Here is a 10,618-nt window from a genome sequence, read left to right on the forward strand (position 1 = left end):
ACTCCTCCTCCTTCCTCAGACATGTGTTTACAGACATGTCAGGACCTGAGGGGGCCAGATCAACAAGGATAAGGCTCAGGTGGTGCCACTAATGGCTCAAAACATAGCTTTCCCCGAGGTCCGGCAGAATCACACAGCCTTTCAAAGGAGGAGGCGCGCACCTGCACACACGCTGTCCCTGGCAGCGGGCTCAGGGGAGCCACAGACCTCCTGGCCTCTCAGAACCCCTCACCTGCATTCCTCGCCCTCCAGGAGGGTCCTGTAGGTGGCGATCTCCATGTCCAGGGCCAGCTTCACGCTCATCAGCTCCTGGTAGTCACGCAGCAGCTTAGCCAGGTCCTCCTTACCCTGCTGCAGGGCAACCTTGAGTTCCTGGAGCTTGGTGTTGGCATCCTTGAGGGCCAATTCTCCACGCTGCTCTGCTTCAGCAATGGAGGTCTGCACGCAGGCATTCTGGGGGGGATGGGCAGGAGTCCAATTGAGTCACCGAGGCTCGCCTTGTGTGTCAGGCCTGGGCTGGGGTCACCGCACACCATGCAGAGAGGGAAACTACAGTCCACAGAGGGGAGAGCCCCAGCCTGCCAAGTCCCCGCTCATCCAAGAGGAGGACCAGCATGGTTCAGCCCTAGGGCCAGCCCCTCCGGGGAGAGGTCAGATTCTTCCTCTATCTCTTTTCTTTAATGGAAGAAATTGAGCATCTTCAAAAACCTCCCTCCTCCAGGAAGCCTTCCTAAATTATCAGAGAAACTTCCTCCTGACCTAGCCCGTCTAGGGGTGGGTTTCCTTGGCTGGTCTCCCAATTTGATCTTCACACAACCAGCTTCTTTGGCCAACCTCCTGATCATCTCTGTACTCACTACATGGGGCTGACACCGGCCTTCACCTCCAGGGAGGCGGGGCCTGAGCCCACAAGGCAGCCTGTGTCCACCCCTGGAGCTGGACCTGCCCCTCGGCACGCCTGAGGCAGGGGCATGACTTCCCTGTGGTAAGTGCTGAGCCCCGAGTTTTAGGGTCAAGTGAAAACCCACAGTTTCAGACACATGTTCTTCTGCCTCCAGCCCACCTGCTTCTTGACGTTCTCGATCTCAGCCCGCAGCCTCTGGATCAGCCTGTTGAGCTCCATGATTTCATTCTTGGTGCTCTTCAGGTCATCCCCGTGCCTGCCGGCTGTGCTCTCCAGCTCTCCCAGCTGTGTCCAGGGAAAAGACACACTTTCAGCAGCCCCGCGGGGGCCTCATGGGTCCCCAATCCAACCACTTTATGTCACAGATGGAAAAACTGAAACTCAGATGGGCAATCAGCAAGGCCACCCTGCTGGGAGATTGGCGTGTCCCCCACCCCACCCCACCCCGCCTCGGCACTGGGGGTCTGTCCTCCAGTGCGACAGCTACCGCCAGGTGAGCAGACCTCGTGCCAGGCCCTGGGCTTCAGCTCCCTGCAGCTCACAGCTGCCTGCTGGGGAGGCACTGCTGGCCGCATTTCACGAGTGGGCACACTGGGGCAGGGGTTGCTTGAGAACCACCACCCCACATTCCTGTGCTAGCAGGTAACAGTGCTGGGACTCGGGGCAGACGCTGCCGCTGCTGGAGCCAACCCCTCACCCGCAGGTCAGGAGAGCAACGAGCCAGCTATGCCCATTCAGGGGCGGGGACTGAGACGAGGAGACAGAAGTCCTGGTGTCTGCCCAACTCTGCCCGAGCTCCTTGTCCCTCTCCCAATTCCTTCCCTTTTCTGTTTGAGACGCTGGTCTCCACCCCTCGGTGTGCTCACGTCAGCGGCACACACTGACAAGTGCCAGGCGGGTGGTGGAAGAGCCCCGGCGGCAGAGGAGAGGCAGCACGAGGGGCTCGGCTGGAGGAGTCCTCCACCGTGGCACCACTGACAGTCTGGGCAGGCTAACTTTTTGCTGGACCTGGGGATTCTCAAGCACGGGAGGGCTTCTGCCCAGCAGACTCCAGCAGCGCCCACCCTCGCCCCCACACATGACAGCCAAAATATCTCCGGGGGAGAAGTCATGCCTTGGGTGAGAGCAAAGTCAGGGTCCTCTAATTAGGCAGGGAGGGATCTGTTAATAAGACCAGGCCCATGGGAAGGCGAGGGAAATGGTCATCCTGGAGATGCGAGAAGAAGACTTGGAGTGGGGCCAGGCCTCCTGGAGGGCCTGCCCAGGGAGGTTGATGGAGGAGACTCTCCAAAGCTACGTGACGGTGGCACCAACCTTGGACTGGTACAGGGCCTCGGCCTCGGCCTTGCTCCTCTGGGCGATGGCCTCGTACTGGGCCTGGACCTCGGCGATGATGCTGTCCAGGTCCAGGCAGCGGTTGTTGTCCATGGACAGGACCACGGACGTGTCGCTGGTGTCTGACTGCACCTGGGACATCTCCTGCAGACACAAGCAGATGCTCCTGAGCACACCCACCACCGCGGAGCCAGCGGCTCGGGAGGGGGCTCGGGACTGACTCGGTGCAGGCAGGAAGGTGTCACTTTTGTCCGAAGGACAGCACCACTCAAACGCCTTCTCCAGGAGAGGGAAGGCAGCGGCTCACGTGGCCTGGAGACAGGCGCGAGCTGACTTACGGCGTTGTAGAGCGCCTTGAGGAAGTTGATCTCATCCGTCACGCTCTCCACCTTGGCTTCCAGTTCCACTTTGGTCATGTAGGCAGCGTCGACATCCTGGGAGAAGGCTCAGTCACTGTTTGCTCTGACCTGGACTCTGCCCAGGCCTGGCCAGTGAGGGGAAAAGCAGGGGGAAGAGCCCCGGGGACCTGTCCCTTAGGCGCTCCCCTCAGGGTAGTGTGCCAGCCACAGACTGACAAGTCTTGACTTTACTAACTGGCTATTGTGCAGGCTGAGCTGGCAAGTACAGAGCAGAAGAACGTGGCCTGCGACCTGGGCCATGACGCTGAGACCAGGAGAGGAGGATTTGTGAGGTCTCAAGAAGATCCCCAATTTGCACTTCCTGGAATGCACTCCTGGAAAATGTCCACTTTCTATCACAACTCAAGGCCCTATCACCTTCATAAAGCCTGCATGCTCATCGGGCATAACATGACAAAGTTTGGTGGGCCCTTTAGACCCTCCTCCAGGGAGGGGAGCCCCTGCACCCTGAGGTGCCAGGTCCTGCCCTTCCCCCACCCCACCCAGCCTGCTCAGGGGCCTCCCTCTGTGAACCTCACCCTCTCCCACATGGCCAAAAAGAGAGTCCCCAGTTAGCAGGACCAAACTTCTACTCCCCTCCCCCTTCAAACCATTCTGTTCGGGGACTTGGGAGTGGCGGGGGCAGGATTCCTCACCTTCTTCAAGACTACAAAGTCATTCTCTGCAGCTGTGCGTTTGTTAATCTCATCTTCATACCTGTGAGGACAGAATCTCTTTTGATCTGCCTTTTCTGGGATGTCCCTGCGGCCCAGAGCTCTTCCCATATGGAACTCAATCGTCTGGCCTAGCCAATTTAGCTCAAGGCCTGTCTCGTTGCAAGACACACCTTCTGAGCTCAGGGGAGACCTGATTTATTCAACCGAGGACTTAGTGTGTGCCATGCACACCTTAAGGGAGCTGGTCACTGGATCTGGAATAGAAACCCCTTCCTAGTGGGGCTCTATTCTGATTAATCCTGGAAGCCTTCCTGGAGAAAGCAGGGTTTTGTTTGTTTAATTTTTAACTATTGATGTGACCACAGTAGACGGCTGACAGAAATTGGGGGAAGGTGCCTGATGCCAACTCTGAGCACAGCAGGCACGGGGCTCTCAGTAGTTACTTAAACAGAGTCACTAAAAATTGTGGCAGGTCCTACTCCATGAATTATGCTGTGTTAACTCATTTCATCCTTGTCACAACCAAAGGGATACTCTGCCCCCATTGTGTAGCTATGGAGACCGAAGCACAGAGAAGCAAAGGAACTTGCCCAAGGTCCCAGGATGAGAATGGGGTTCACCGAGACCCTTGGGCCCCAGAGCCTGTGATCCTAACTATGAAGCAAGTCCCTTCTCACTCAGAAGCCTGTTGGCAGCAAAAATAAAATTTGCATTTGGAAAGGAACTTGAAGGTGACAGGGAGACTAGAGGGTGTCATCTGAACCTGTAAAGTTCATGAATGAGCTTCAAGCATCTTGGAACCCTCCAAATTATTGATTAAATTCATTATTCATTAAAACCCCAAAAGTGTGTCAGACCCAAATGAGCCATGAGCCACTGACTTCCAGACTGAGGGGCTGGCAGTCAGAGAGAATGGGGTTAAAGTCCTACAAACTTACAGTCAGTTGTCACAGAACTCCCCTGGAGCCCGGCTTCCTGCCAGCTGCCCCCTCCTGCCCTCCCGCCCTCCAGCCCACAGGCCCAGGCCCAGGGGTGGGGAGCACCCACTTCTTCTTGAAGTCCTCCACCAAGTCCTCCATGTTCCTCAGCTCATCATGTAGCTTGTCCTTCTCATTCTGCAGCCCACACAGGAAGTTGTTGAGGCTGCTGATGTAGTTCTCAAAGAAAGGGTCAAGGTTGAGGGTAGTGGTCTTAGTGCCAGAGCCCTGTTCTTGCAGGAGGCTCCATTTGGTCTCCAGAACCTTGTTTTGCTGCTCCAGGAACCGCACCTGCCACCCAATGAGAAAGAGGATCAAAGAGCCGCTGGGGCCGGCTCCAGTGGGGTGGCTCATAACTCCCCTAAAAGCAAAGACTCAGGGCTCTCCCCATCTGCCCTGAAGCCCTGCATTTGCATGCTGCATCTGTCTGGGACGACCCCCATGTGGACAGCAGTGTGGGGATAACGGTGGGGTAGAAGAGCCCTCCTACATAGATCAGGAAACTTAGGCCCAAAGATAATCATGGTCACACAAGTTAGTGAACCAAACTGAACTGAGGTTTCCTGACACTTAGGATCTGTGATCTTCCCACTCATTATAGCATTCATTATAGTCCATTTACTCTATCATTTATTCACTCATTTTTCAATCATTTAGTCCTCAACAAACAGCAGGAGACTCCAACATCCTATGGCAGATGCAGTCTCCAGGGGATTACAGAGCATCCGGGTACCCTGCACTAAAGTGGAAAATACAGAGAATCACAGACACAGGGTACAGACGCCCCAGGGGTCAGCCCCTGCTGCCACACCAGGTTCAATACAGGGCTTAGGTGTATTTAAGCTGAACCACTGGCTAAAGCTGTCTCAAACTTTCAATGGCTGTAAAACACATCTGTACGCAAGTTCAAGGCTGACTGTTTAAGCAGGTAAAGCAAATAGCAACGGGTGGCCAATCAACACAAACATTTGCAGAGAAACAAGAATGCATAAGGCCTTCTGCTGGATGCTCTGGACCCCCTTTAAGGATGATGGGAGCTGCTGAGGAGAAGGCCCAGGACAGTGAACTCCTCCTTCTGCTGCAGGAGCAGAGTTCTCACATGAAAATACCTTCTGTGAGTAATTTCTCTAGACACCCTGGTGTCTGCTGGCAACGAGCAAGTTGCTCGACTTTCGAGAGCTTCGCCCCCCAAAAAGGTCTGCTTTTCCAGTGTTAAAACCACTTCTCCCTCAGCTTTGCACAGAAACACAATGTGTGGTGATTCCCCAGCCAGGAGTCCCTACAAGCCCTCTCTTTAAGATCTAATATCATCTAATTGTTTTTATTAAAGATCTATTTATTTATATATACACTATTCCAGGGTCACCTATATCTCCATACACTGTGCTCGAGAGTTCCATGAGCCCTCAGTGAGCAGCTAGCCAAGCTAAGGGCCATCTAGTCACACAATACCTGCTACCAAGCCCTTGCCCGGGTTGCCCAGGGCACAGGATTCTCGACACAGCATCTCTTCACACACATGGAAATGTCAAATGGCCTCAACATCCCCAGCTCCTCACCCTGAAGTCCCCCTGTGAGAATAACCTCTGACCCTGCCCCATCCCACCTCCCACAGCTCTGCCACAGCTCTCCCTAAGGAGAGGTCCTTAGGCTGGAAGCAGATTAACTCATCTCTCAGACACACATTCAGCTCTGGTAGAGTCAGCCTCTCTTTCAAAGAGGTACATCTCCTAACTCCTCTAGGATAGAAAGGAATCCTGTGTAAGCTTTCAGAGGGCAATAATGAGGGGACATCAAGATGGCAATAATCTCCACAGAGCCTCTGGTGAGCCACCATGACGGGGCATGCGAAGGGGCAGTCACCCGCTCCAATTGGCAGTTGTCTTCACCATCCACTGCTCTGGGGAGCAGGCCCTCCCTGCAGAAGCGCACAGGGAGCTGGGACCATAAGGTGAACCTGCCAGTTCTTCAGATTCATGAGGAGAGTTGGAAAAAGAGACCAACCCAGTTAGTCCAGATTTTCTTAATTTCCAGCTGTCCTGAGACAGGCTCACCTTGTCGATGAAGCAGGCGAACTTGTTGTTGAGGGTCTTGATCTGCTCCCGCTCCTGGGTCTTTACTTGTCCAATCTGGGGGTCAATCTCCATGTTGAGGGGCTGCAGGAGGCTCTGATTGACAGTCACTTCCTGGATTCCCGCACCAGGGAAGCCACCACCAAGCCCACCAAAACCACCGTGGCCACCGTGGCCACCAAATCCACCGTGACCACCAAAGCCACCAGCTCCTCCTCCAAAGCCACCAGCTCCTCCACCAAAACCCCCAGCTCCTCCTCCAAAACCTCCAGATCCTCCACCGAAGCCCCCTGATCCTCCGAAGCTCCCACCTCTTCCACCGAAGCCCCCACCCATTCCTCTTCCACCACCCCCAAAGCCACTGGCACACCCAAACCCAGCTCTGAAGGTGCCTCCAGCCACGCTGCTAGAGATCTTTTTATTCCCCCCAAGATTTTGGAGACTCCGGCTGCCAAAATTTCCTCCCATCATGGCACAGGCAGAAGCTATGCTACCACTTCCACCCGAGCGGGAGGTCTTGGTGGAGCTGATCCGACTCTGGCCTGACACCACAGCCGAACTGCCGCTGAAGCCCTGGCGCCGGCTCCCACCGGACTGCTGGTTGCAGTTGGCCTGACGACTCATGGTGGACAGCAAGATATTCCAATGGAAGCGTGGACTCAGAAGGCTGGAGCAAACTAGAGACCTTCTGAGGTTCTGGGCCAGAGATGGCCCTTATATAGGGCCAGGGAGCTTGGCTGGCTAATGGTGCCAGCCACTAATTGAGGTATTAACAGCTTTGGTTTGCCTGGCAGCAAGAGGTCGGGTCCAAAACTCGCAACACACCTAGGTAATCGCCCCAAATTTCTAAATGGCTTTGTTTTCCCAGGGTTACTCACCTGAAATCAGCTTAAGTTGGGAGAGGGGCCATGGCGCAGGACTGGACACAACCCCTAATCCCCGAGGGACTTAGGCTGCCATCCCAGGAGTGACAGATCAGCATTTCTCTGCTGCTGCTGCTGCGTCCCCACGGCCACTCTGCCAACCCAGCCAGCCCCGGGAGGTGACAGGAAGGGTGCAGAGTCCCACTGAGGACCTTGGGGAGAAGGGCGCAGGGCAAGGCTGGGAAGGAGCAAGACTGAGTAGGAGAAGAAAAGCGTGGAAGTTAGAGGGGGTGTAGGCGCTGTCTCCGAGGCGCCTGTCACCCAAGGAGAAGACACAGCAGGGCAGAGGGACTGGGGCCTCAAGAGAGAGCTGCAGTGAGGGAGCAAAGAAAGGCCCGTTGGAGAGCTGAGATGTGTGGGGACTGAGAAGCAAGACCCTTGCAGCACGCTGTGGGAGGGAGGGAGCTAAGGCGAGAGGCCTGCGGGGAGGGGGAGCTGAGCTGATGGAAGGTCAGCCCAGGCAGGAAGAGCATCTAGATCACCTGACCCAGGCCAGAGAGCCCTCCAGCCTTTACACGTTCACATTAGGAAACAAATTCAGGCTTCCCTTGGCCCCCCTCCCTCCGCTCACCTGAGAAACACCGCCCAGACGACCCAGGAGACAGGCTCCTCCCTCAGGAAAACTGGAAAAGAATGATGGTCCCGGCGACCTCCGCAGCAGCCAGGCAGCGCCACGCACTTGACTCAGGCACGTGCAGTGAAGGTTCTTTCACAGTGTTCGTTTTCTGAAAAATCTTTCTTTTCGCTTGTCCTCATGATCCGTATTATAGGGCTAATAACTTCCAAACACATCATGATCTAGGAGCAGATTATTTTCCTAAAAATTTTTTTAAGGATTTATTTATTTATGCATACAAGAATTGGGGTATAAACCAGAGGTGCAGGGGAGTGAAAGGATCCACCAGAGACAGAGCGGGGAACAGAACAGGCAGAAGGACCGAAGTACACTGCTGAGGGGAGCAGCGGGCGCGTCAGGAGAGGTCTGCCATGCCATGTGGGTAGCTCCCTGGCCAGCCAGGGATTGAACTCGTGCTACAGTGGCTGGCGATAGCTTGATAGCTCTGTCTTTAACCCATGTGCCACTAGGGAGGCCCTATTTTCCTAAAATTCTTTACCTTTTTCCATATTAGAACTAAACAAGTTTTTAGTTTCTTTTGACACCATATTCCAAATTCTTTGAACATTATCATCGTTATTTCTCACTGTCCTATTGTATAGTTGTCTCTCCTCTCTCCTTCTTTGTCCAGGACACATCGTTGTCTGAAATCCATGTATTTTACACCAGCCCCATTTCATGTTAATTTCCCTTATCACCATTAAAGTATTTTTAATTAAAAAAAATGATGACTCTCCCTGAGGCTGTTGAGAGAATAAAATACAAGAAAAGTTCTCTTTGATTGTCATGTGTGGTGTGTACGTCAGTCACTTTTAAATACTGGCCTCCAACCCCTTCAGCCATGAGACCATTCTTGCTGACACCGCTCCTTGTTGTGGGGAAGAGTCATCAAGGTGTACGCAGGTGCAGGGGCGAAAGAATTCACCAGAGACAAAGTGGAGAACAGAAAGAATTCACCAGAGACAAAACAAATGTATTGAAATACACTAAGAGAAGCAGCAGGTGAGACAGGAGAATTCTGGTGGGAAGGATTTGGGGCTGCCTTTCATAATCCGATCACCCAGGCTTTCATGACTGGGGGAGTCATTGGGTAATCTGAGAAGCCAAGACATGGCCACTGGGCCCGAACAGGACACAGACAGCCCTGGCCATCGGGGCCCATCCCGACTCAGTCCCCCGCGTCTTCCCCTGGGGGGGCCTCAGTCTCCTCAGCACACCCCAGGCTCTGGATCTGAGCAGGGGGTTCACATTGGAGGTGTGGGGAGGGGGGGAGGGGCAATGGGGTGGGGCAACGTCCCACTCTCAGCACCGCCACTGTCTCCGCGCTGACACGGATGAGGCCGAGGAGCATCAGCCTGGGCAAGTGGACGGGGCCTGGTTTGGGGGCCAGAGGCTCGAGGGAAGGGAACCTCAGCAACACAGCGCAGAGGCTGCTCGCTTTGCTGCCGGGTGAGGCGGGGCTGACTCCACGTCCATCAGCGCTCTGGGCTCCAAGTGCGGCCTGACCCTTCCTCCAAAGAGACCCTGCGAGCAAGCAGGGGAATGTCCACACCGTCGCCCTGGCCCTGCTGCCTTTTCTCAGACTGTGGCCACGAAGAGGAAATGCTACAGAACAATGAACGATTAGTTCCACCCTTTGATGGGTGCCAGTGACCTGGCCCAGTTTGAATATGCTGAGAAGTCAGTTTGCCTTTTAAACATCAGAACAAATTCCACAGAAATTGGGGTGGAAATTTGCGACCTTAATGAGGGCCCATCCCAAATCCCTTCTTCCTGGCAATTCCCACTGCTAATCCCCTACAGCTGCCGACTATAAAACCCGCTGCTCTCCTGTCGCCTCTTAGGGAGGGAAGAGAGTGCGTGGCGGCCAGGACTCGCCACCACTGGGGCTAGCACAGAGGGGTCCCTCCTGGAGCTGAGGGCACAAGGTCCCAGGAGAAACATGGGGCCTCTCTTTCCAAGGCCAGGGCTAGGCCTCCAGGCTGCCCATGACCAAGGGTGCCTCTGCTCTGAGGACGCAGGGTCCTTGCTGGGGAGTCGGGGGCTGAGGAGGAGGCGGCCCTGGCTTCTCATGAAACAGGGCACTCAGATGCAGGTGCTCAGTGCCAAGGACTTTCTTGACAACCATCGTCATGGCAACTGGGTGATGATGCCAGCTCAGGGACAGCAGGTGGGGTGAGAGGAGCTGAGGGAGAACTATGCAGAGAGGCGCTGGATGGGGGACACTGGGTCAGGGGGCCTTGTAAAGCGTAGGGGAGGGGTAACATTGAGGGGGAAGAGGAGGGGGAAAGAACTCAGCGCCATTCTGCAGTCAGAAGAGCTCTGCTGTGTAAGCTGCCGGCAGGCTACACCAGGTGAACTGTGAGCCCAGTCTAGGGTCTGGCCTCAGGCCTTCTGGAACTTGGGAAAGACAGTCTGGGCCCAGGAGTTACAGCCTTCAACTCAGCTCAGTCCTGGCGAGACCCACCCAGCCCAGGAGCCTGCAGAGCAGCATCAAGGCAAGTGCTCAGAAGCAGCAGGTGGCCTGCTTCCTGGTTCCAGAGCCCTCCAGGCCTCCGTGTAGCTCATGCATCCTAAGTGGATCTCCTAAAGGGAGACCTGGCTGTGGCTACTGGGCAGAGTATGGGAGGGCCGGGTGAGTGAAGTGCCGGCTCGATCAACTGAAGAGCAGAGAGCAGCGTTCACTGTGGGGTGTAATAGCAGCAGAGAGGCAAGT

The 10,618-nt window shown here is 55.1% G+C and overlaps 1 protein-coding gene across 1 annotated transcript; it reads right to left on the reverse strand.

The window, feature by feature from the left end:
• Window positions 1-228: 228 nt before the first annotated feature.
• On the reverse strand, window positions 229-6,987 carry LOC119247966 (keratin, type II cytoskeletal 3-like). Its single transcript, XM_037514799.1, has 8 exons — window positions 6,684-6,987; window positions 6,346-6,629; window positions 4,362-4,582; window positions 3,294-3,354; window positions 2,578-2,673; window positions 2,219-2,383; window positions 1,064-1,189; window positions 229-453 (listed from the first exon to the last, which is right to left on the reverse strand). Exons 1-8 carry the CDS (start codon window positions 6,985-6,987, stop codon window positions 229-231), a joined length of 1,482 nt encoding a protein of 493 aa, XP_037370696.1.
• Window positions 6,988-10,618: the final 3,631 nt, after the last annotated feature.

Source organism: Talpa occidentalis, unplaced genomic scaffold (assembly GCF_014898055.3).
Source record: "Talpa occidentalis isolate TD23 unplaced genomic scaffold, MPIMG_talOcc4v2.1 talOcc4.16, whole genome shotgun sequence".
Lineage (NCBI taxonomy): Eukaryota > Metazoa > Chordata > Mammalia > Eulipotyphla > Talpidae > Talpa > Talpa occidentalis.